This window comes from Fusarium solani (genome assembly GCF_023522795.1).
Source record: "Fusarium solani strain SB1 chromosome Unknown bctg00000001, whole genome shotgun sequence".
NCBI classification, from domain to species: domain Eukaryota; kingdom Fungi; phylum Ascomycota; class Sordariomycetes; order Hypocreales; family Nectriaceae; genus Fusarium; species Fusarium solani.
This window is the reverse complement of record NW_027072156.1, coordinates 1,467,632-1,492,065: the sequence shown is the minus strand read 5'-3', so window position 1 is coordinate 1,492,065 and position 24,434 is coordinate 1,467,632. Positions and strand designations below refer to the sequence as shown.

The window sequence follows — 24,434 nt, the reverse complement described above, 5'->3', positions numbered from 1 at the left end:
TCTCACTTCTAGGGCCCGACTTTCGCTCGTTGTTTCTTCCATCGTCGTCTCAGCCCTCTCGCGCATTCCAGCGTCGACTTCGAAAGACATCGACCCGTCGCTCCCGCATTCCACCATCGACAGCATCTCGCCTGCTCTCCCGAGACAGCCCGAACTTCGCCGGTACTGACCCAGTGGAGGAAGTTGACGGAATAGAGGACCAGCGGCAGACTGTCCTGGCAGAAAGAGCAAGGAAACCACAGGGACCTCAGATTGTCGCGCTGAAACGCGGCCTCTTGCGCGACTTAGACACCGTTCCCTGATCGGGGACGAAGAGTTATCTCCGTTTTGACTTGCAAGACACACCATCTTGAGGGAGGAACGGTACATCATCACAAAAAATGGGCTCCAGCAGCGAGACGAGCACCAGCTCGTCCTCGGCGCCGCCCAAGGTGCGAGTTGGCTGGTATAGTGAGTGATTTCCATTCCCAGACAGACACCAGCTCGGCTGGAATGTCGGTGTCTCGCAAGCACATGGCTAACAGAACCTCGCTAGGTGCACTGCCATTTCTCGGCTACCACCATGTGTTGATGATTCTCATCGCCATCGCTATTATCCTACTATGTGAGTCTCACCAGCGTCAGAATCAAAGACAAAGCTAACCGTGAATAGCACTACTACTCGCCGGCTGTTCATCATCGTCTCCGCTCATCCCTGACATCTTCCTACTATCCATCTACTACAAGTCCTATACCGCAAAGCCCGACACAGCTCAAGTCGACTACAACGTGCACACAGCTATCGAGAACATCGCCGGTGACGCCCGACTCCAAGCGCGAGTTGGCTACTTTGGTATCTGCATCAACCCTGATGGCGGTTCATGGCTGTGCAGCAACAATGCGACTGCTCTTGCGAAGGAGGTCGATGTCGACCAAGACCCTCTCAACCTTATCTGGCTGGCTGCTCAGTTCAAGGACATGATTGTCTTTCCCTACCTGATGTGAGTTTTGAATCTGGTATTCTTTAGAAGTCGTAAACTGACTGGTTCTCAGTATTATTGCCATCATCTTCGCCTTTGTCTGCCTCCTGCTCCTCGCCACTTTCCCCGGCTGGCACGAGGAGGTCGACTCCGAGGGTTCTGACCGCGAAGTCAAGCCCTTCCCGTCTCGCCCTGTCTCGCAGATCGCGCTCGCTTTGATCTTCATCGCCGCCATCTTCGTCCTCGTTTCCGTGCTATGGCAGCACACAGCATCCGTTGCCGCATCAGTCATCGCACAAGACTTTGGTAACGGCGCGGTGAAGAGTGGCGTTGGAACCAGTGCCATGGTACTGGGCTGGTTCTCATTCGCACTCCTCATCGTAGTAACAATCGGTCTACTCATCATGATCCTCAGTATCAGCGTCCTGAGTTCGATGGTATAGGATACATCGCATAGTGTGGAATCAACGCGAACGATTGAGGATTGAGTGACCGAAAGAGGAACGAACGAACGAATGTACATAGGTCGACAGTACATCATCTGGCACGACTACCCACGGTAAGATCAAAGACGGGTAAACGGGCGAACGGCATCGGCATCGGCGTTTCAGGAAATGATTTGTTTTCGAAAATGATAAGCGATCGGTGGTAATATTTGGTCTTTCATCCTCGGCTTGGGCGGTATATACACGGCACCGCACCATGACGCTTTTGTCGGTTGGCAGGGACTCGTTCTCGGATTAATCGAAGGATGGTCCTTGAAAACAAGGGCCCTATGGCCGAGACTTGTCATTTTGCACCTGTCCTCCGAGCAGACGAAGCGAACGAGACATGGATTTTTGTTCGCATATAGACCGCACCATACAGAGAAGAAGGATGGATCTTGGAGACAAGAGACGACGGAGATGAACGCGCCATGAGAAATTTTTAACTATCGGGGACCACGACAAGGCAAGGATGCGACACGAATCAACAAGAGACATGTATCTCGACGCGCCAGGACAGGAGGATGGGAAACGTTCATAAGCATGTATTATCAAGACAGTGTTTTACGCGCGTGCGAAATTGAGAATTGGGTCTGATTTGATGATTTGATTTGTTCTTTAAACATGCATTGAGTTTCAGTGTGAAGAATCTAGAGATGGCTTGATGTGATGTCGTGTTGAAGGTATTCAGGAGGATTAATGGGATGAAGCGTGAAGTTGAAGGGTCAAGTTCTTAGATAAATAGCCAGTTCCAAATTGCCAAAACGTCCATCAATATAACTTGTCCAAGGACTATCACATTGTCATTATTTCGTCGTGACATAAATCATGTACCCACCCACAACCCCTTGATACTTGCACCAGCAGCTCTCAAGATGATCCATATAGCATTTCATCCGTGGTGCATCCTCCGGATTGGACAACTCTTGCTAAATACCAGCATGAGTTAACACACAAAAGATTGACTGTCTGTCCTCCAGTCATGAACGCCTCCCCCTTTCATTTACCACCATCATGGCCGTTCTATAGAAAAGGAATTGCTTGTCCTAATAGGTTGACTAACACTCGTTGGCTCCTGGTCGAATCCTCTGGGTTGTGCCATGGGTTGTTCTATATACTGTTCCGAGGGCAGTCCCCCTGACTGACTAGCCGTTCGACCATGCCTATTCTCGGATGGTGCAGATTGTCTTCGCAGAGATGTCTTGGGGAATGAGTCTGTAGTCGCCGATAGTTCGATGGGTATCGTATTCAGCTGCTTCACAAATTGGACAACTGGGTTCTTGCCGTCGTTCCCTGGGTAGCCTGCGTCGCTCGCGGGCCTGACGACAGGTACCATCTGATACGGCGAACTGTCCAGCTCAGCTATCGGCTGCTGTCCCCAGCCGGTGCCGTCCATGGACATGGTGGATCTTGTGAATGTCTGAGGTAACGAGGATACGGTTGCTGAGGAGGAGTCGGCCCATGCGAAACGAGCTGGGAGGGTTGTTGAGGATGTGTTTTGGTGTTGAGTGGCGCCGTAGGTGTAGACGGGGAGCGTAGACGCTGATGCCCTGTTGTTCAAGGGCGGTGGTGAGCTTTGAGAGGCGAAGGAGGAAACTGAGGGTGTGTAGCCGATGCTCGCCCGTTGGCTGCGATCAGGGCCCATGTCTGATATGCCATCGTTGGTATTGTAAAACGAAGGGCGGTGATTTGACCCAGTCTGGACTGGTGTTATCGCCCCTGGACGTGTTGTCCTGTCCATGGGATTGGAAGATGCTGTAACTGGTCGATTGGGCGGGGCTGTCGTGTAAGGATATCGAGGAGATGATATATCGGGAGAGACCAATGTGTCTCTGAGGAGGTTCGCCAACCCGGTCATGTCCTCAGAGATGTATCCCGTTCCCGAGGTTTGCTGCGGTCTTGACGGAGCCGAGTGGTTCATACCCATGGGGAGAATCTCTGGCGCTGAAGAGTCGGGGGCGAGGCCAATCCTGCGTGTTGAAGGCATGAGCGAACTCGGTGGCTCGGTCTGATACCCTTGGTGCTGGTTGAGAGTCATGGGAGGCGACGAGACTGGTACTGGGGTTATACTTTGGGGAATCGGAGGTAGAGGCTTTGCTTCTGCCACGAGTTAGATTAAGCCATTCGTGGTGTTTCCCTCTTCAAACTCACCAATTGATATATCTCCCAGTATGTCCCCCAGGAGTGCAATATTGTCAAACACGGGAGCCTCCTTCTGCACAACACATCTTCCCTCTTCCATTGAAGCTTCAGGAACCGGTGAAAGCATGGCAATATTCCTCAAAAAGTTGAGCTCTGCAAGCACAGCATCATGATGCCGACTAACAATAGGCTCCAAGTTCCTAAACTCGCCCGAGTCGACAAGCAACCACGCAACACGACTCGCCAGCGGTGTTCTCCCGCTGTGAGCTTCTGGTCTACACCTCTCGACGATGGTGCATGCCTCCTCAAGCCCCGCCTGGGCAGCCTCAATGATGGAGTGGACGCGCGCGAGGACGAGGGGGCGACGTTCCAGACGGGGGAGGCACTCGTTTCGCAGCTCGATGAGATGCTGGAGGTCTTTGTTGCAGGTCCGCACGAGCTCGAGGCTTCTGCGGACGTCGCTGGGGACCTGGCCTTGATCCAGGGTCCAGGCGACGAAGTTGTATGTTGCGTGGAAAGGGTTCGGCATTGTTGGGTTTAAGCCAGGGGGGTAACCCCTTGAGAGTTTCGTATTCTAATTTTCTGGCTTGATTTGAGACAGGTATGTAGATGAAGAGTATTGTCACTTTCAAAGATTCGAGTATATCTGATTTGAGTGCTTATGCTTGACGGACGCAAGCATCTAGTCTACGCTCTCCCATTTCCACCAAGTGAGAACTGTAAAGACGACAGCGGGAGGAGGGGAATGGGCTTGTACGTGAAAAAAGCGAGACTTGCACATTTACCATCCAATACAGGAAAAGAAACAAGGCGGTGGCTGAGTTGCATAAATATATGTACAGTAGAAATCAGAATCAGGCTTGGGGATCAGGAGAGTCACCCGACATTGGTGATTCGGTAGTCAACTCGAGGATAAGCCCTCGAGGCTAAGGTAGTATTTCCTGCAGTCGAATCACCCTACGTTTAACTCACCTAGGTAGAGTGACATGGGGAGATAGACGTTGGTGGCGGCGGTCAGGTAGGTATGCATACATGGGATGGCGCCCAGGGCTGAAAAGGCCCAGACAACATCAGTCGAGACAACACGGGATAACCCATTGGGCGTTTGTGTTACATGACTAGGCTTTTTCTACAGTGCGCAGTTGTGGCTGTTCAGCTCATTGGTTGGCGTTGAAGCTATCACCAAATCACAATACCCGCATTAGGAAAGACAGTATTAGTTAGTTAGATACAATCAAAGCCCTATAATAACAATCTGGGAAACAAGTCAAGGGTTATCCCCCTCATACCGGCATGGTAACAACTGCCACAACCTCCCTTGGAGACCTGTACCTGGTTCCATCACTGTGACTCAGCTTCTCCAGCCCAGGACACACCACAACCCTGCGGCTCTGCTTGTCACTAAAGACAAACCTCCAGTCACTGGGCTGAGACAACAAAATGTAGCCGAGCTTGGTGCATTCTAAAATCACAGCCTGCAGATGACTTGTCTGCTCCTGGCTCCCCGCGGCGTCCTGGGGCGCAAAGAAACGCAGAAAGCTGTTGAGCTCATTGGCCAGACCGCCAGCCTGCTGTGAAGCCTCCGCCACCGGCACGGGGAGAGGCGTCCGGTCTGCGGGGGTAGGATGAAGGAGCAAGGTTGACAGGCTGCGCCATTTGGACAGCGCGAGGGATGTCGCTGAAGGAAGGCAATGCGTCAGCCACTTACTACAGATCACACCAGAGGGGGGCTTCTTCTTACCTGGAGCTGTGCCGTTGCTTTCAGCTGAGGGGATCGTGCTGAGGAATTCTCTTACGACTGGTGGTAGCATCGCCATGTTACTTCCCGAGCTGAAGTCGAGGCTGCTGAAGATGACATGTGACAGAACATGGCGTAAACCAACCGGGCGGCTGCTAGGCTCCAGACACAACGCAACGACAGTCATTGCATCGAGACCTGAGGCGGCTGGGGAGTAACCGATGTGAACGAGGCTCTGGGCCAGTGTTTGTGCGTCGAGATGAACTGGAGAGCGGTGGTAGTGGCTCTCAACGTGCTGGTAGAGAAGCTCTGACAGAGCGTGCAGTTCGCCTTCAATCTGCTTGTCGGGAATCGTGTCCAGGAGGAACTGGTTGAGGTCGACGTCGTTCTTGGAGGGCGTAACGGTCACCATCACGTCCTTCTTTGGCTCAATGCCTCCATTGCTGACCTGGTGGAAGTTTGCCTGAGACTGTCTCCGGCGTCGTCGGAAGAGGAGGAACATCGCAACAGCACCGAGAGCGAGGCCGGCGACGACGCAGGCGATAGCGACGCCCGCAACTGCCCCGTCTGTGAGGCCTTTGTACTTCACGATCGGTTCAACTCCAGCTGTTTCCGTTGATGCTGAACCGTTCGTGGAAGATGGTTCAATGCCCGTCTCAGACGCCGCTGCGGTTAGATCCTGCCCCGTAGACGATGCCTCTGTCCTGGGCTGTGTTGTGATGGTGGGTCCATCATCAGTAGTTCTCACTGGTTTCGTGCTTGAAACAGCCGATGATGCTGGTGCCGAGACGTAAGAGACGAACGTCCAGAGGTTTGCTCCCCCTTCTGCGATAGTTGTCACGGTTATTTTGGCATCCACGGTGTTCATTGCTGATACTGGATGGCCCGGACCTACGGACTGCCAAACCCAGGCCTTGCCATCGACGGTCGTCTCTTGACCAGCGCTGGTCCCGTCCGGAATAGCCATTGTCGAGGTGCGACTGACTCGCAAAGCGAGGCCAGAAACCAGAGTAAGAAGGAATGTAGGCGTGTCCAGGAGCAGAGGACAGAGAAACGAGAGTCGAGTTAAAATGAATGGGCTGTGAGTGAATAGAAGGTTTCTGTCCACCAAAGTGGGGTGCTTGGATGATGATAGAAGCAAGGAAGCAGAGAGGAATCGACAGAAACTGAAGATAACCTGGGCCTATGCCAATCTTAACAAACAGCAACAAGCAGCCCTCGCAGCAAAATCCAGAGTCTGCCCCGTCTCCTCCTAGAGCTAAAAAGCCCCCTTGTAAGCCACCACACCGGCGAACAAATGCAATGCGAGTCTCGACACCAGGCTGAGCAAGGGTTGTCTCACCATGATAATACAACTGGTCACTACCAAGCCATCCTGTAGGAGGGGGTGTGAGTGTGTGTGTGTGGTAAGGTCCGCCAGCCTCGTTAGGCTTCTCGTAGGGAAATTCGGCTGTGAGCTTCTGCTTCTCCCTCCGTCTGTTCGAATCTGTCAGGACGAACAGACCAGATAGAGTCGAGCAAAGATGGAGGAGCAACCAGACTTGGCCATCTCGGTCGATCTGGGAACCACCTTTACAGGTAACTCCCCAATTCTCTCCCACATGAGGTCAACTCAAGCTCACCGTCCTAGGTGTCGCCTGGATGAGGCGAGGAGCTCCCATCCAGATCGTCAGCGACTGGCCTGGTAGCGACGACCGAGGCGACCGCAAGGTGCCGACGACGCTAATATACAACGCCGACGGGAGCATATCATCTTGGGGCTTCATGTGTGCCGACGATGACGATACTTCGCCGTCCAAGACGCGCCGCGACTTCTTCAAGATCTTCCTCGATCCGGACATGCTCGCCGGCGCTCAGCAGCAGGGCCTGTCCAACGCGCCTCGTAGCGTCGACGAAGCTCGTCAATTCGTCAGCGACTACCTCCGAAAGGTATACGCTCATCTCAAGGACAGCATTGAGATGCGAATGGGCATCAAACACGTTGGCGGTTGGAAGTCAATGGCTGTGACATTTCTGTTCAGTGTACCGACCACTTGGACGAGCATGGCCATCACCAATGTCTTCAAGGGCGCCATCCACGACGCTGGCTTCGGTACCGAAGGTCCGCGACACTCGGCTCTTGTAGATCTCACAGAATCCGAAGCCGCAGCCGTTGCGACTCTCAAGACCGGCGCCATCGACCTCAAAACAAACAATATCTTCCTAACCGTAGACGCAGGTGGTGGAACAACAGACCTAGCCCTCATGCGCGTCACTTCGACAGACGCCAACTTCCCGCAAATGTCCCCAGTTGCCGCTGTCAGCGGCGTAGGTGTAGGCTCATCCCTCATCGACCGTGCCTTTGCCAGACTCGTAGCCCAGCGCCTGGCTGCAAACCCAGACTTCAAACTACCCATCGACTTTGCGGCGCGGATGGCCCGAAGCCCGGGTTTCAAGAGTGTCAAGCACAAGTTTGGCGAGCGAGTGTACATGCAGCAAGTATACAGGATCCTCATGGAGGGCGTGGGATACGACGTCAACCATGCTGGTCTCCAAATCGAGAATGGACGGATGCTATTTTCCTTGTCGGTTATCCTTCCGATGAGGGACAAATTGGTGGCTAATACGAACCAGGCAAGAAATCCAGGCCCTGTTTGACGTCCAGATAGAAGCCATCACCAGGCGGATAATAGAGCGGCTTAACTGGCTTACAGAAAAGGGGCACAGGGAACAAGTGGTAGGACCCATCTACCTGGCTCTCAGTCATAGCTGACACCATAATAGGAGTATATCATCCTCTCGGGAGGCCTAGGGAGCTCAGCGTACGTGCGCGAGATGCTCCAGCAGCATCTAACAAGCCTCCAACACCCGAACGCCCGCAACATCATTGTCATTCCCTCACAAGAACCACAACTCGTCGTCGCCCGTGGCATCCTTGAGAACAAGAGGCAGATGATGGAGCCAGGCAACAAGTCGGTCCTCTCAAATTGGATTGCCCGCGCAAGTTACGGCGTCATAGTCCAAGAGGTGTACTCGCCAGCCAAGCACTTTGACGAGGACGTCCGGGTAGATCCTTTTGAAAGAGGCAAGAAGTGGGCAATAAACCAGATTCAGTGGTTGATCAAGAAGGTATGCGCAGTTTGCTCGACGGCTCCCAAGACTTGACATGTTGACAAATATCAGGGGGACAAAGTCAGCCCTGATGCTCCCATAGTCCACAGCTTCGAGATCAGATTGAAGGAGGGAGACACGACAAGAGCTTGGGACGCCGAAATTGTCGTCTCCAACAACGAATCAGACTGGCTACCCCGAAGCCTCAGGCAAGGTACGTCGACTCATAGCCAAGAGGCCAAAGTCTGTCCGTAACTGACATGTGCAGCCGGGGCAATGAAGCTCTGCTCGGTAAAGAGTAACCTCGCCGGTATCCAACAGCACCAGCTCGTTCTCAAGGAGAAGCGAGGAACCTGCTTCCGTCGTGGTGTCAGGTTCTACATCTGCCGCTTCGACGTCCGTGTCATCGTGGCCCCAGCAGATCTCAGGTTCGAGCTGTGGTTTGGCGGCACAAAGTTCTCGGGCAATCATCAGCCCATCGCTGTCCAGTGGAACGCTGCAGGGGAGTAAATGTCGAGCAGTTGAAGTTGTAACAGGCACACAAGAGAGGTCATTCCCATCAATGATAGACAGGTTGCTGACACGACACTCCCCGGCTGCCTTGGAATAAATGGCATTACTATACCCAGTTCGGTTGCCTTTCTAACCATACTATAACATCCCATCCATTTTCCTAAACGCCGTGGTGCTTGGTCATATGGTACCTTTCCCAGTAATTAGTACAACCTATCAGCACTCCCCTCCCTCGCAATCATAACGGCAACACCTCCAAAACATGGCATTCATTCCTCCTAACATGTTTCCAAAGACACGCATCGAGCGCTTAGGATGGCCTCTTGAAAGGATGGGCCTCGGTGTTGAGCACCCACTCGTCAAGGCTGATGAGACTGGGCTCGGAGAAGAGGAGGAGGTAATACTTGAGAGTCTCGGCAATCCAGAAGCTCTCCATCTCGTCCTTCAAGCCGGGCTCTGAATTGTTCAGCACGTCGTCAATAGCACTGTTGGCAAACTCGGTCCGAGTCGCCGTGACCGTGGCCTGGAACATCTTCCAACCCTTGTCCATCCACGTAGTGTCGCCTGTAATACGGTACATATACCAAACAGACTCAATTGCCTCAGGTCTGCATCAATGTTAGTCACATGTCAAACAAGCTGAAAGCGGACTATAACTTACCGGAGGATATACGACTTGTTGATAATGTCGGTGTATCCTGGGGGAAGCTTCTCCCTCTCGAGCTTGGCCTTGACGAACTCCTCGTGAGACAGGGGCTTCTCGGGTGGCTGGTTGTTAGGGGCTGCGACTTGCTCGGCATGCCTGTTCGCAAAGCTGTCCGGCACGCTAGGGGGTTGTCCGCCAGTGGTGCTCGCTCCTTCTTGCGCAGCTTCAGGCTTCTTTTCGGATCCGGTCTCGCTTGATTCCGTCTTCTCAGTCTTTTCCGTCTCGTCCTTGTTCAGACCCAACTTCGCCTTAAGAGAGTCGGGAAGCTCTGATCCGAACTCCGAGTCGTCCTCTTCCATTGATCGGTCCAGTTCAGGCATGGGGATACCAGCTCTCTTGACGGGCTTCGAGAGTCCCTCTCCAGCAGCTGGAGCACCTTCGGCCTTGACAACGGGCTCAGAGCCAGTGCTCAGGTCATCCGGTCTGTGCGGCTGCTCTTCCGGCTTCTCAGCTGCCGCATTCTCTTTAGGCTGGGGAACCAGAGGGTCAGAGGCCTTCTTGACTTCCTTAGGCTGGGGAATCAAGGGCTCAGCTCCAATACTCAGGTCAACCGACTCCTCAGCTGCCTTGGCCTTAGGGACCACAGGCTCAGAGTCAGCTGCTTTAGCAGCCTCAGGTGCAGCCTTGCCTGGGATCAGGGGCTCGGGGGCAACTTCTTTAGCAACTTCAGGGGCAGCCTTCTCAACGAGCTTTTGCTGCTCCTCACCCTTCTCCCACTTGGTGAGTTGGTTCTGGCGCCATTCCAAGGACGGGTCAAGGTCCTCATACCATGTCGATTCATTGAATGGACACTTCTCCAGCGCGGGGCATGCAACCAGGTGAGCGTACTCGGGCATGAGGCCAGTAGGAGTGGACTGGTAAGCCCACACGCAGCCATCAGTCAGCTTCTTGGCCTTGTCGATGTCGCCGTCACGTCCAAAAATCTTGCCACCCAGTCCGTACATGCCACCGATGAAGCATGTAAGATGCGTCATTTCATATGACTTGGACCATTCGCTGTCGCCCTTCTTGGAAGTGGTCATCTTTCCGGTGAAGAAGACGTCCCAGCCATCCTCCTTGACCATAGGGCGGTAGAGCAGCCACTCATTAATCGCATCAATGGTATCCTCGTACAGCTTGCGGTACTTGGGCTCGAGGCCGTTCAGGAGAAGGTATTGCTATCTCCAGTCAGCTTGTGTTTGTTACAGCTTAAATATGCCGCTTACCTTGGCGAAATACTCGTAAGCCGAGTCCTGTGCGCCTCCCATGTGAAATTGACCATATGCATAGGAACCAGGAACAAGACCTTGAGGCTCGCACTCCCAGTTCAATGAAGTCCCGTCGGCAGCGAGAGGCGGGGGCTGGTTAGTAACAGGTTTGGACTCTTCCTGCTCCTCGGCCTTGTATGGCTCACCAAGCACAGGGAGCGCGGGAGGCGCATCACGGCGACGCAGCTTATCTTCCCAGCGGCTATCCGCCTGGGGCAGTTGTGCGGGGGTTACTGCATCAGCCTGCTGCTTGTCATCCCCGGGGATGAAGCCTTGAGGTTGCTTGGTCAGGTCGGCACCTTCAACCTGTCCCTGCGCCTCCTTACTTAGTGTCTGCTTGAGAGTAGCCGCCGTCTTGTTGCATCCTGAAGCATTGATTTTCTCAGGGAAAAGACCCGGAATCTCGGTGCCGTCCTCCTGCATCTTGACGAGGGCGTTGGTAATGCGGGCAACGGCATCATAGTATTTGGCCTCGCCTGTGAGCTGGGCGAGACGTGTGAACTCCATCGAGAGTGATGCAAGCTCTGCAATACTGACGACGCTAGCGCGGTGAGGCTGAGACGAGTAAGGAGCACGCCACCGGTAATAGAGAAGAGGCATGCGGTTGGGCGTGTCAAAGGCGCCCATGAGAATCTCGGCAAGCTCAACGGCCTTGTCAAGCAAGATCTTGTAGTTGCCATTCGGACCGCCACTAACATCGTAGGCGCCGATAAGTCCTCCGAGGTAACGAATTGTGGTCTCGAAAACGGGAATATCGTTCCGATCGGTGAAAGTGAAGTCAATCTTGGCAACGGCATTGGCGGCCTCGTCAAACTCTTCTTTCATATCGGCGATCCAGAGGGTATCGAGCGAGTCAACGAGAGTTGCACCCCAGCCACCAAAGGTCTCGCGGAACCCCATGGATAGAGGCAAGAGCTCATCATGCATAAAGGCATACTTGCGATAACCGGCCCAAGCACGCACCAGCTCCGCCTTGACACGCTGCCTTCGCTCAAGGCGGACTTTCCTGGTTCCTTCATCCTCAAGCTGGAAGTCAAACTGGATCCTGTTCATGTCGGGGGCTGTGCCAGTCGGGATGGGGATGATGGACTCGGCGGGGAGAGGGAAGTTCTCCTTAGGCTTGGTCCAGTGAATCTTGGAACCATCGACGTTGACGCGAGGCTGATCTGGGTTATCGGCTGTAACGGGCGGGTCCTTGACCTGTAAGGGAGGTATCTCAGGAGAGGTCTGTTCCTCAGGCTTCTTGACTCCTTCGGTGCCGGCATTGGCTTGACCTTGGGCGTTTTCCTGGGCAGGCTTCTCGGCATCGGGGACGGTCTTTTCAGCTTCGGGAAGAGTCTTGCCAGCAGCCTCGTCCTTTTCGTTGATAGCCTCAATGCTCTCGGGAAGAGTCTTGTCCTCGCTAGTCTCAACCTTTTCAGGCAGGTTGCTGTCTCCCTGGGGCACGACGGGCTTCGGGATAGAATCCGAGCCCTTGCCCTCAGAGTTTGGCAGCTCTACCACCGGCGGTACAACAGCAGGCTCAAAAGCTTCTTTAGAACCTTCAACCGGCGGTGGCTGAGCGACTGGAGGCGGCACTGGAGGTTGTTGAATCGCATTGTATTCGGCCGATCGTGCCCATGAGTTCTGGAGGAATCGATAGAGGATGAAAACCAGAAAGATAGAGATTATGGTGTAGAAGCGACCACGTCGACGTAGCGGAAGCATTGCGGCGGATCGCGGCTCGCCGAGGCGAGGCTTTTCGAGGCTTGTGTCGACGTGGGAGATGAGAGTCGAGATGGATTGTCTCGAGAGCAGAGAAGGGGTTCGTTGGTCGGAAGTTCGTGTATTACACTGGGAGCAGCATGCCGTAGCTATAGGTCCTCAATACGCTTCCCCCCTGTACTATAAGCAAGCAAAGATGCAACAAGACAGAGGCTAGCCGGAGACCTCGAAAGAATGATGGCAGAAAGAGGCTAAAGCGAAGATGAAGGAACGGCGCAAGGGACACAGAGAGGGAGAGTGGTCGCGTCTGCTGCAAGACGGTTAAGTCAGATTGGATCTAGAGCCAACGAGGGAAGGCAGTTGATTCTTGGCAAAAGAGGGACGTCTTTTTGCAGGCGCTGGTTGGTTGAACTGCCCGAAGCAGCCCCCTATTCCTGCGCTAACATTAGCATCCTCTAGCAGGGGCTTCCCGTGCCTGGGACGTTTAGGGGGGTCGCAGATGGATCAGCAAAACGTTTTTGCAGCAGCAGAAACGCTAAACCTAGCAAAAGGATAAATTTAGAGGTGGTATTCCGTTGTTATGGTTATTTGAAAGGAATGAGGCCGCAGCCAGGTACGGACGGATAATTGACAAGTATTTGATCCGGTTACGATAGGTACTTTCATCAAAGTAGCACACGTGCACAGGACTCGAGCACCTCGTGTTACACCAAGGAACACCAGAGGTCAATGTGTTGGCCAAACAACAAACAATCAAGTGAATAAACGGGCATTTCGTGTTTCGGTTTCCTCTAGGTGCTTCATAGTCTATTCACAACCGCCTCGACTCCATATTATCATCCACAAACGCATCATGTTCCTGCAGACGCGCAACCTCTCCACTCTCAAGCGCTGTAGTCCCCTATTTCCGACGTCAACTTGGACCTCAAAACTCCACTCGCTGCCAGCAATCTAGGGGGTCTGAATCTCTGGCCCTGGAGCCATGCCTAAACGGGCATTCCGACCATCTAGCCCGTGCCTCCTCATCGACGCCATTGCCGCGCAGTTCTTGGCGCGTGCCTCTGGTGAAGATGCTTCTGAATCAACGCTGTGCCGGTAGACCGAGACAGTCGTCGAGCTCATGGTGAGGCTTGAGAGGCTGAGATATAGGAGTCTTCGCAACCCATCAAGTTCATATTTGCCTCAAGGAGAGAATGCTATCATCCGATCTTGGCCAATGAATACAGCCATCCCACAACCGATGCAAATGTCTGAGACTCAACTCCCTCTGCCAAGCTCAGAAGCATCGCTGCTGAAGACCAGTCTATGGCATTCATTGAGATATGGTCTTTGACACAAGCCATGGCAACTACATATAACCCTTGGAATAAGCCAGCAAAGAGGATAGGCAAAGCTCCTCTTCCCCATTGCTGCTCCACCGCCAGCAACATAGGTGTGTACTAGTGGGCCTCGGACCTCAACAACAACAGCCTAAATCATCTCCCCTGTGGCTTAGTTGGCTAAAGCGTCCGACTGTTATTACCAGACAATCGGGAGATCGGAAGTTCGAGCCTTCCCGGGGGAGTTATTCAGCTCAGGTTCATTTTTTGTGGATGGCAACTATTTTTGGTGTTTTGCCTCGAGCCTCCAGATGCTGCCCACTATCGCCAGAGCTTGCACGAGCCAGCACTAGGCAGCTGGCAAGTCTAAACTTTTGCCCTAGTCTAGCACAGTCGACCGTTAGCTTGGCCAATGCGGACAGGATGTCGCCTAAACAGTTGGTGTGCGTTCGTCTTGGGTGTGTTGAGTACCCTATACTGAAACGAAGTCCCATCGCAACTCGACATATCAACCCATAGGATAAACGAGTCAATCGTGTAATGCCTGGATTTTTATAATCTGAAACTGTGTGGAATTTGTATCGGTACTTGGCAACACAGGTGGTACATTGCAGAGTCGAGATGACATGAGCAACGGGAAGTTCAATAGGTGAGAAACGAGGCATAACACAACCTGCATGACAATAACATGGAATGGAGATGAAAGAAAGGAGGTCTCTACAATATTTAGAATCCGACTAGATTCGTTTCATCCAAGCCCATGGGGAATCGGTGTTAGGCCAGCTTAGTGAATACTTGGCCGAAGCAACGATCCGAGCCTCAATGTCAACATGTAGACTGGGATTCACCTGGGAGAATTAGGGACGAATGTCTCGCATATGTGAAAGGTAAGTCAGCCATTCCTCGTGTGATCATGGGGTTGACACGGCCATTGAGTAAGTGCTGATGAACTGTCTTGGTGGCGTCTAGGTGAGAAGTCAAGTTTCAACAGGGCTTTTTGTTTGCAGCCAAACGGGGTCCAAACACAGACTGGAAAATCCTTTGATCTGTTTAAAGCTTGCCTGTTGTCAGTGCGACCAATTGCCCACCCTGGTTGACGCAGCTTGCTGTCTGTCCCAGCTCCGAAACTCAGCGTGACAACCTACCTACCTCACAACGGTTCATCTTCTCGGCAATGGCAAACTTAGAGGAGCACTGTGTAAAACAAGAACCGGGCTGCGTCTTTACGGAAAAGTGTAACCAGACTGTCTCTGGCAAAAAGGAATCAGTATGTGAGAACTGCAAAAAATCAACTCCCCGAGGTGGGCTCGAACCACCAACCTCCTGATTAACAGTCAGACGCGCTAGCCAATTGCGCCATCGGGGAGAGGCTTTATTTGTTGTTGAAGGGTGGTTTGTTACCGGGGGCTATCATGTGTGTGTGGGGAGACAGGGCGATCTGACCACAACTCACACATCTGGTTTGAAACCTTCTGCAGTGGATTATGCATTGTTCAAGGCATAAAATCATTTCATAAACTCTCAAGTTGTCTGGGCAATTGGTAAAGTTTAGCTTTGTTCCACCCAACACCGCCATTGGCTTTGATCAGAACTCTATAGTGTCGGATAGTTCTGTTTTAGCCAGATCAACTCATACGAAGCCAGTGAACCCGTTTGCGTCTCCGCAAATGAGAGCCCAGCTGTTTCGTTATGGTCATGGCTGGTTCGCTCTGTTAACCAAATTGAGATGATCCCCGGCTTTGTGAGAGCGGAGCTGGCAATTGTAACGTTTCTCTGCATGCCAAGCTAAGAAACAATCGCTCGGAGCACATGGAGAGAGCTGTGATTGAAAAGACGTGCCAAACAGCTAGAAAAGGAGAGATAAAATATCATGTTACTGCTTGATTTTGTATCTCATGATAAAAGATTATCCACCCATTCGGGCCCGCCTGTGATCTGGCTGGCTGAAACTGACAAAAGCTGAGCTGAGCTGAGTGCTAAAATGGTGGCATGGAGAATGGCGCACACGCTACGGATATAACCCGATATAACCCCCTGCGAGAGCCCCCAGTCTTGACTTTCGATCCGAGAGGATTGCCGAATTGCGTGGCCCATGGGAATCTGGTGGTTTTAATGTCACCCTGTAGTTAGCACACGGATATCATGTCACTTTCTTTTTCCGAGTTGTTCCTCGTTTCCGCCCTTATCAACCCATCTCTCACGTCAATTTCGGTAGCGCTGTCGTCCTTTTGAAGCCAGCTTGAGCCATGGCAACTTCAAGCCCTCAGGAGCAGAGGGTTGCAGTCATTGGCCTTGGTGCGTACAGATCGTCGTCTTTATCGAACCCCCACTGATTTTTGAGTTTTCGCTTCCCAGGGGCCATGGGGATCGTCGCTGTCAAGAACTTGCTAGAGGAAGGGTTCAACGTCACTGGCTTCGACCGCAATGGCTATGTTGGAGGGCTTTGGCACTTTACTGAGGATAAAGACACTTTGAGTGTGCTTGAATGTAAGTCTTCCGCCCAATTGCAAGTTGTGGTGGAGGTTCTGAAGGATTCTAGCAACTGTTGTAAACGTCTCTATCGCTCGGGTTAGTAACGCCGATTGTTCTTATGGTAGTCCAAGCAAAGATCTTATAATGCCCAGGGTTGCTATACAGATTTTCCTTTTCAACAGGGTATGTGTTATTCTGCATGTACATACAAGATTCCCTTGGGCTGACTTTTCTAGGAACACCCCCCTTCTGCTCCGCAAAACAGGTCAATGAGTACCTCGAGAATTATGTCGACCATTTCAACCTACGACCTCACCTGCGGCTGAACACCGTAGTCAAGCACGTCGCGAGAGAGGAAGAATCCAACAGATGGCGACTGGACTTTGAACTTGCACCCTCAGAGTACTACGATAAAGTCGTCATCGCCACAGGGCCGCATCTGAACCCTGTCATGCCTGAGATCTACAAATCGAGCTTGTTCGCGGGAATGATCCTTCACTCAAAATCATTCAAGAGGTAAGCATAAACTCACCACTTTTCAGTATTGCAAAACCTCGATGTCTAATGACATGTAGACCTGAAGCATTTACTGGAAAGAAAGTCGTTGTTCTGGGACTTGGCAACACGGGAAGCGACATCGCTGACATATTGGTCGGGCACGCCTCGAGCATATACATCTCCCATAATCATGGTGCCATTGTTGTAAGTTCTCTACTCTTTCATCCCTCAAGATCTGCTCTTACATACTGGCAAGCTTCCCCGTGATATCGACAAGGTCACTGGATCCAAAGGCTTCACTCATCGATTCTCAATCATCGTCGGCTTCCTGGAGAGATGGTGTCCATCCCTTTCGGAAGCTCTCTTCAACCGCAAGGCCAAGTCCATCATGAGCAAAGCTTTCGGTGATGTCGATCCAGCGTGGAGATTAGACCCAGCACCCTCCGTCAAAGTGACAAACCCGGTAGTCTCGGACACATTGATCAACAGACTACGTGCTGGGGATATCAAAACAATTCCTGGGATTAAGAAGGTCACGGGTCCAAAGGAGTTGGAGCTGACTGATGGGCAAGTGGTGGAAGCTGATGCCATCATTTGCTGCACGGGATACAAGAACGGCTTCGACATTCTGGACGCTCAAGTAGACCCCTCCGCCAAGCCGCCTATAGCCTGGCTCAAGGCTTGGGGATCCAAGGATCGCCCCCTGCCGCGTCTGTACCAGAACGTCTTTTCCCTCAAGCAACCGGACTCTCTCGCGTTCCTTGGTTGTGCTTGGTTCATCACTAGCGCATTCTGTCTGGCTGACTTGACGAGCATGTGTATTGCTCAGGTATGGGCTGGGCACTCCAAGTTACCCCCGCAGCCCGAAATGCATCGCTGGATGGACCAACAAGAACAGCGCATCAGTAGGCTTGCGCAACAAGGAACGGTTATCCCAGCCTCGGTGCCTGCACGGGAGTGGCTAGTTTGGGCTGACCGAACAGCTGGCATGGGCGTGGAGGAGCATCTTGGATGGGGATGGAAGGGATGGCTGTTCTGGTGGAGAGAAAGACCTCTCTGGAAGATGCTAATGGACGGACCACAAACCGCAGCAGCGTGGAGACTCTTTGATGGTAAAAGGAAGAAGTGGACTGGAGCAAGGGCTGAAATTGAGAGGGCAAACGAGGTTGGTGAGTTTGACAAGGAGAAACAGACATGATGTGTGCGGCTGTCACTTGTTGCATGAGATAGCATGGCATCAGTTCTGGCCACGCTCAGCTTTTGAAGCTTGATCGCCTTGGCCGGACAATGAACTATTTAATATTGCGGCGTCGCTCTCTGTCCAAGACATTGTCATCTGATCTGATCACTTCTGGAAGTCCCTATGTTGTTCACTTTGCTTCTAGCTGAGGAGTGACTTGCAGCCTTGAAAACCTACCAAGTCCATGCCAGCATCATGGAAACGAGTTCTCATAGTACCATAACTCTGGAATTGGAAGAGCTGAAAATTGAGCCATGGGCTTCCTCGTCCTCACTTCGTTTTCGCCAAACCACCATAGGACACATCTTGACGACCGCATCCCAACCAATGAGATCACAGAATTGGCTCAATCCCCTGTGGCTTAGTTGGCTAAAGCGTCCGACTGTTACTTGCAGACAATCGGGAGATCGGAAGTTCGAGCCTTCCCGGGGGAGCACATGTGCTCAACTCATCTTTTTGCGTCGCGATACAAAGTGCTATTTTCTGACTCTTCCGAGCTGCTATTCTGCTCCTTTCTGTGAACATTGATCCACAACACAATGTTCAGTTGCGTTGGGTGGATTTGGTGGACATTCTTTTTGTGCTCTCTGCTTGGTGTGGATGCCCTCACGCCCCACTGGGATCGTCGCAAGCCCTGAACTGGTGAATAATGAATCTGCCAAAGATGAAGTCCAGCGAGTCGAGTTTAGTGATAGCTTCGACCTAGTTTAAAAGAACTTGATTCTGGTCTGCTTTGATAGAAAGGAGCTTCTTCGTAAGAGCAAGACTGGAACGAGTCCATGTCGGCATACTCAGGGATGACTACTGCAGCTTAGAAAAGGCCTGGAAAACTTGTATAACAATGGCAAACTACCGGAGGAGAAACCAACCCTTTACAACGTAACGCAATATTGATATTTGTGGTGTTTAATTATTGACCGTGCCATTAACTCTGTGGTGTGCTCATCCGTAAGCCTTCACTAGGACGGGCCTTTGGATAGAATCCAAGAGGAGCTCACTCTTTTTTAAAGAATAACTACCATATTACTACATAAGTCGGCGCTGGAATTAATAGTGGAATACCACCGAGGGAGTTCAGCTCTCATTTTGCATATCCTTATCCAACTGTGCCCGCCTAAAGCTTATGTGGAAGTCATGGGATGTGAAATTTCCCGTCTGTTTATCTGCTGCAAAGTCTAAGAGGAACTGATATAAACTGACAACTTCCGTCACGGTTGGCATTGTTTACTTTGCGCCCAACACTTCAACTTCTCATCTTGAGGCAAACCTCAGAAACAACCACGGCATATTCCCATCGCAACTGCTCATGCCACTGCTTGTTTTGGGGTCTTAAAACCAGGCACCATGCTTTGTCCTCATGTTTCGCACAGATTATTTCTTGAAAACGACGTCGAGGCTCATGATCCAGTCTGTGAGGCCCGAATGTTCCAATCATGGATGGAATGCCGGCACGCCAAGGGACCTTTGACACCCCATCCTCCCGAGATTTGTTTTGCTCAAAGCTTTGGAGATTCAGTTCGACAATGGACTAGGTACATCGCCTGTACTGAACTCATCAAGTTCCTAGGCCGCTCACGAAGCAGCCATCGGCGTACATGTGATTGTCTCAATACATGTAACTGCTGTAACCACCAAAAGAAGCGAGACACCGAGTTCTACATCCGAAGCAACGAAGCCGAGTTTGTGAGGATCCAAGGTTCCCCCAAGCTGCTATCTATCAAGTCCCATGTCGAGATTCCTGGGTATGGGAGTTTTGTCCGCCAACAGAGCTGGATAGATCCGCCAGCCGAACCCCCCTCGATTAATGGATGGAAGAGAGTCAACCGGGAGATATCTCCCGTATACAAGATTTGGTTTCCCATTTCTATCACCATGGTTGAAAAGACGCCCAAGTGCGGATACTCGAAAGAGATTTGGTTTTCTTCGATTGGAAAACCACGGCCGATGTGTGGTTCCGTCATTCGCAGGACAAGTCACTATGGGATATGCATCATTCGCCGCGATCGAGATCTTGACCTTGGCGAGCTGGTATTGGTTATCGAGAACCCAGGTGGCCGTCTCTGGTCATACTGTTGCGCCTTGGTCTGCCAGGGATTCGAGAGAGGCAAGTTAGTCATGGAGGGTCTTCTCTGGGGCAATGAGATTGTTGAAAAGCTGTCGGAAGAGCTTGATTAGACATGTTTGAATGCACGATGACATCAACTACTGCTTCCGCATGTTGAGCTTACCCGAGCTGGAATGATGGGCATGGGACCTGCTCTTCAAAAGCATCTGTCACTAGGGATAAACTGGGAGCACTTTGAGTTCTAGCGAAGGATCAACTGGCTACTTGCCCATACGATATTTCTAGAAAAGATCGGCATCAGCCCAAAGCATCAAAAGACCCTGAATCATTCCTCATGCAGCCGGCCCACATGGCTGTTGGAGTAGGGTGGACCCCTGAAGGGGTTTTTCGTATTCAGGATAAGTTTTCGGAACGACGATCTTCTTGTTGGTTGGAGGTGTTAGCTTCTAGAAAAAGAAGGACCTTTAAAATAGAAAGGTTGCGCGTCATGACGGAAGATGCGGTGGTGGGTTTGAGGGTGGACGGGTATATCAGTGAGTCCCTTGTCGTCCATTTTGATCTCTCATCTATGCTCGACATCAATACACAAGACTCCTCTTTCATCTCACAACTTGGACTACCTGTTTCATAAAAACTCTATTTATCATTGCATTGTCTGTCACCAACATGGCCCGCCAATGGCATCCCAGAGTAGTCGCTCAAGTCACCCTCCGCGGTCTCCAGTTCATCTTCGCCGTCATCAGCGCAGTACTCTACGGCGCCGACCTCGCCAACTGGTCTGCAACCAACACACATGCCCACGCGAGCTGGATCTATGCCGAAGTTGCCGCAGTTCTAGCTGCCTTCAGTTCAACAGCCCAATGGTGGTTCGCCCTTCCCCGTCCTGGAGCCGTCACCTGGGACTGTGTTATCAGCCTCCTTTGGCTTGTCACTGTCGCAGTATTTGCCCAAAACATCTCCAACAGTGCAGATATAGAGCAAAAGTTTTCGATCAACAGAATTAAAGTCGCCGTGGCGATCGATGCCGTCAACTTGGCTCTCTGGCTTGCTTCAGTCGTGGAAGCTTGCTGGTGTTGTGGCAGACGACAACAGCAGAAACAACCCACAGCCGAGGAAGCCATGGAAGAGGTGGATATTGCCGAGAAGAAGGATATCAACAATGAACAAAGTGCCACCAAAGAAAAGGATGCGAAAGTGGCACTTGATCCGCCACCATATGTCAAAGTATGATATTGGGCCAAGGTGATAGGGACGCAAGACGTTGCAGGGGACGGGCCAAAACATAAGCAGAAGTGGAATCCTGATATTTAAGTCTGTTCTGTTTAACTTGTTTATACGCTGGTGTGAAACTCCAATGATTACATGTCTTCATGCCCTTTGCTTGGACACTTCTAGAGGCCATTCTAGCCACCCCAACAAATCTGGACTGAGTAATCCCCGTATTGCATCAAGAAGATGCGCCGCCCACCCATCCATATACCAAGATCGTGTCATCGTGTTAAACAAAGGGACGTAGTACGCCAATAAGAGAAGAGCCGGCGGTGCTTTCCGCTGAAGACATCCAACAAAGAGATCCTGCAGGCGGTAGAACCACCCAAACACAAGCTTATTTGTCATTGGGCCGTTGTAGCCTCCATCCGCATCACCATAGTTGGCTTCGTAAATTTCGCAGAGTGACTTGTGGGCCCTCAGAAATAACACGGTATCCGGTGTTTCGTTGGATGCAATCCATGCCCGCAGCTTCTCGAGAGGCTCGATCCACTGGAGGCGAGGGAATCCTTTGACGAGATACTCGGGTCTTGGGTCCTCCAGTTCTGGATCAGCGCCGCCGCCAAGGGGAGACATAAGCCCCGTGAATAATGTCGCGGGCTCAATGGATTGTCGAATTAATCTCACGCCGTGTATTAATGGTAACCACCGCTGCGCGGCGACATCTCCCACGCTGCAGAGGAGGAGGTCTTCAGGACCAGTAGGTCCTGCTGCAAAGGTACAATAACAAACAAGTACGGAAGCGACATATAGGGCACCGCAGTTTGTCTCGTTTAGGTTGGACAAAGTCTTGTTGAGCTCGGTCAATCCCAGCTCCGCGTGTTGCGCTGCGAGGGTGCGATGCCGAGCATGGCGTTCTGTCCCCTTGGGTTCTAGATATCCAAGGTGGTATCCGGCTAGAGAATACGCAAGATGGAGGACAAAGTGGTATGATAATCCAATTTGAGGAACATTTCGTGCCCAGAAAACCGCAATGCTCTTCTGAGGGTCATCAGAATCGTGCAGCGTCCCAGCGGTGTGGGTAATGAAGTGGAATAGGAATTCAGCATCGGCAACGTTCAAAGGACAGGCCATTGACGTTGAAGCTGTTGAAGACGACGCCGGAGTCGCGGCGGCGGATGGGGGAGAAGTCCCGGCTCGCTCCGGTTGATGCGGGAGCGGTCTCGTCAGGGCGGCCCAATCTTTTCGTGGCCGGCCCGGACCACGGCGCGGCGTCGTGGAGGACTCTCCTTGGACGGCACTGGAGTCGGGAGGTGACCTTGACGATGACGGGTCCTCGCCAGTTGGCGGCAAGGGAGCGAAATCGCAAGGGATACCGAAGCGCACGCAGTTGGCGCAAGCGGGCTTCACCTCGTCGCACTGGCTTGGTCAGCACCGGACTGTAGTTGGATGGCTCGGAAGTCGTGGGTGGGTGCCAAACCGAAGCAGACGAACCTTTACTTTCCTCCTTTTACAGTTGAAGCAGCCATTTCTCGACTTGCGGTGAGGTCTTCTGGCAAGCTTAGAGACCCTTGCAGAGGAGAGGCTCTCGGGGCCAGACGGTTGAGGCGTCATGGGCTCCCGCGCGACACCTTGAAGGATGTATCGGTGAATGATAGCTTCAGGAGATGCAGCCAAGGCCACCGAGATGCCTGATGCTGATACACCGGCCCTCTGGTATGCTGTTTGGCCAGATTTCGTGATGTGAGTGTCTTCCCGAGAAGCCGGGGATGTCTCAGAGGTGCCCGGCGGAAGCGCCGGACTGCTTCACCTTGGCGACCCCGAGAGATCAAGGCAAAGAGTCGATATCTTTTGGCCCTGGGATGATACTGACAACTCAAGACTCGGGATCAGAGTGCCGAAGACGGGCGTCGTGAGATGCAGGGGATGGTCGGGTTGTCTGTCTGTTAGTTCAGCCACGACCGGCACCTCGGGTATTCCAGAACAAAGACCGAAGGTGTGGGTCAGATATTGAGGATCTTGCGAGATCTATGATACAGCGTAATGCAGATCCTATCAAGGGCAAGCGTAAAGAGGACAAGACAGGCTCTTGTCAAGTTATGAGGCCGGTCAGTTTATGTGAAAGTGAAATGAAATGGGGATTGGTTGAGCGAGGGGAGTACTAAGTCGGCGGAGTTAACGGGCGTGGGTTTTTCGGATATGCTGGAGCGAAAAATGTCCGATTTGCGACGGGAGTGCGCTAATCCTCATTCAGCGACGGCTACGACGATGCCAGTGAGATGGAAGCCGATGATGGGCTGCAAGCACGCGACGAGGGTTGTGGGGTTTAAATGAGCTTACGAAGCGATTCGCAAGCTGCTTGTTTTCCGCTTCCGACCGTCGTCATGTAAATCGCGACCCTTTCCCCCCCCCCGTACCTATAAATGACTACTGCCCCTGATTCCGCAAGACAAGACGACTATCCCATCTATTTTAGAACTCGAGGTCAAGAATGCTTACACACCAATTACCGCTGACTAACGATGAACTGCATGTTAGCGCCAGATTCATCAAACAAAGCCCCATCGCATGACGAATATTCTTATTAATTCTCCGACACTCGTTTTTTTTTTCGTCTCGAGGTTATTTTCCCCTTGAGTTCGGAGGTTTGGAACCTGGTTTGAAGACGTGATGAACTCTTTATGCGTCTTCTCGGTTCCGGCGCCCCGCTGCTCTTGACAAGATGATTCTTCAACTCAAACTGTCCACGATCGTTTAGACATTTACGCAATTCCGCATGACAACTAAACACATCAAAGCTCAATTTCATTTCTGTCACCCTCTCCAATGGCATGTTGCTCTCGCATTCGAATTCGGAACCACGGACCGCATCGGCTGATGTTCGGGTTCTTGGGAAACCCCGGGGCCGGAAGGTGGGGGAGTCGAGACGAGACCGCTCATCGCGCCCTCATGACCTTGGTCAGAGAAGGTACCTAAACAACTTGGAGTGGCAGTTGTCTTCTCATTCTTCCAACTCTCGAGACTCATGTAGATCCAACTGTTCTTAT

General features: G+C 52.1%; 8 protein-coding genes across 8 annotated transcripts; 4 read left to right on the top strand and 4 right to left on the bottom strand.

Moving 5' to 3' along the window:
• Positions 1–380: 380 nt before the first annotated feature.
• MRS44_002568 (uncharacterized protein) lies at positions 381–1,402 on the top strand (the record flags this gene model as incomplete). Its single annotated transcript, XM_046268099.2, has 4 exons — positions 381–450; positions 536–604; positions 653–980; positions 1,033–1,402. 4 exons carry the CDS (start codon positions 381–383, stop codon positions 1,400–1,402), a joined length of 837 nt encoding a protein of 278 aa, XP_046136680.1.
• Positions 1,403–2,456: 1,054 nt separating this feature from the next.
• On the bottom strand, positions 2,457–4,115 carry MRS44_002567 (uncharacterized protein; the record flags this gene model as incomplete). The annotated part of the gene is made up of 2 exons (XM_046283860.1): positions 2,457–3,544; positions 3,596–4,115. 2 exons carry the CDS (start codon positions 4,113–4,115, stop codon positions 2,457–2,459), a joined length of 1,608 nt encoding a protein of 535 aa, XP_046136679.1.
• Positions 4,116–4,869: 754 nt separating this feature from the next.
• On the bottom strand, positions 4,870–6,291 carry MRS44_002566 (uncharacterized protein; the record flags this gene model as incomplete). The annotated part of the gene is made up of 1 exon (XM_065622880.1): positions 4,870–6,291. One exon carries the CDS (start codon positions 6,289–6,291, stop codon positions 4,870–4,872), a length of 1,422 nt encoding a protein of 473 aa, XP_065478952.1.
• A 556-nt stretch (positions 6,292–6,847) lies between these two features.
• Positions 6,848–8,924, top strand: MRS44_002565 (uncharacterized protein; the record flags this gene model as incomplete). Its single annotated transcript, XM_046280747.1, has 6 exons — positions 6,848–6,902; positions 6,955–7,888; positions 7,938–8,040; positions 8,088–8,432; positions 8,487–8,628; positions 8,683–8,924. The coding sequence occupies 6 exons, from the start codon at positions 6,848–6,850 to the stop codon at positions 8,922–8,924; spliced, it is 1,821 nt and encodes a 606-aa protein (XP_046136677.1).
• Positions 8,925–9,237: 313 nt separating this feature from the next.
• Positions 9,238–12,587, bottom strand: MRS44_002564 (uncharacterized protein; the record flags this gene model as incomplete). The annotated part of the gene is made up of 3 exons (XM_065622879.1): positions 9,238–9,535; positions 9,589–10,790; positions 10,839–12,587. 3 exons carry the CDS (start codon positions 12,585–12,587, stop codon positions 9,238–9,240), a joined length of 3,249 nt encoding a protein of 1,082 aa, XP_065478951.1.
• A 6,870-nt stretch (positions 12,588–19,457) lies between these two features.
• MRS44_002563 (uncharacterized protein) lies at positions 19,458–20,288 on the top strand (the record flags this gene model as incomplete). The annotated part of the gene is made up of 1 exon (XM_065622878.1): positions 19,458–20,288. The coding sequence occupies one exon, from the start codon at positions 19,458–19,460 to the stop codon at positions 20,286–20,288; it is 831 nt and encodes a 276-aa protein (XP_065478950.1).
• A 556-nt stretch (positions 20,289–20,844) lies between these two features.
• On the top strand, positions 20,845–21,408 carry MRS44_002562 (uncharacterized protein; the record flags this gene model as incomplete). Its single annotated transcript, XM_046282935.2, has 1 exon — positions 20,845–21,408. One exon carries the CDS (start codon positions 20,845–20,847, stop codon positions 21,406–21,408), a length of 564 nt encoding a protein of 187 aa, XP_046136673.1.
• A 138-nt stretch (positions 21,409–21,546) lies between these two features.
• Positions 21,547–23,001, bottom strand: MRS44_002561 (uncharacterized protein; the record flags this gene model as incomplete). The annotated part of the gene is made up of 2 exons (XM_046279900.2): positions 21,547–22,806; positions 22,882–23,001. The coding sequence occupies 2 exons, from the start codon at positions 22,999–23,001 to the stop codon at positions 21,547–21,549; spliced, it is 1,380 nt and encodes a 459-aa protein (XP_046136672.2).
• Positions 23,002–24,434: the final 1,433 nt, after the last annotated feature.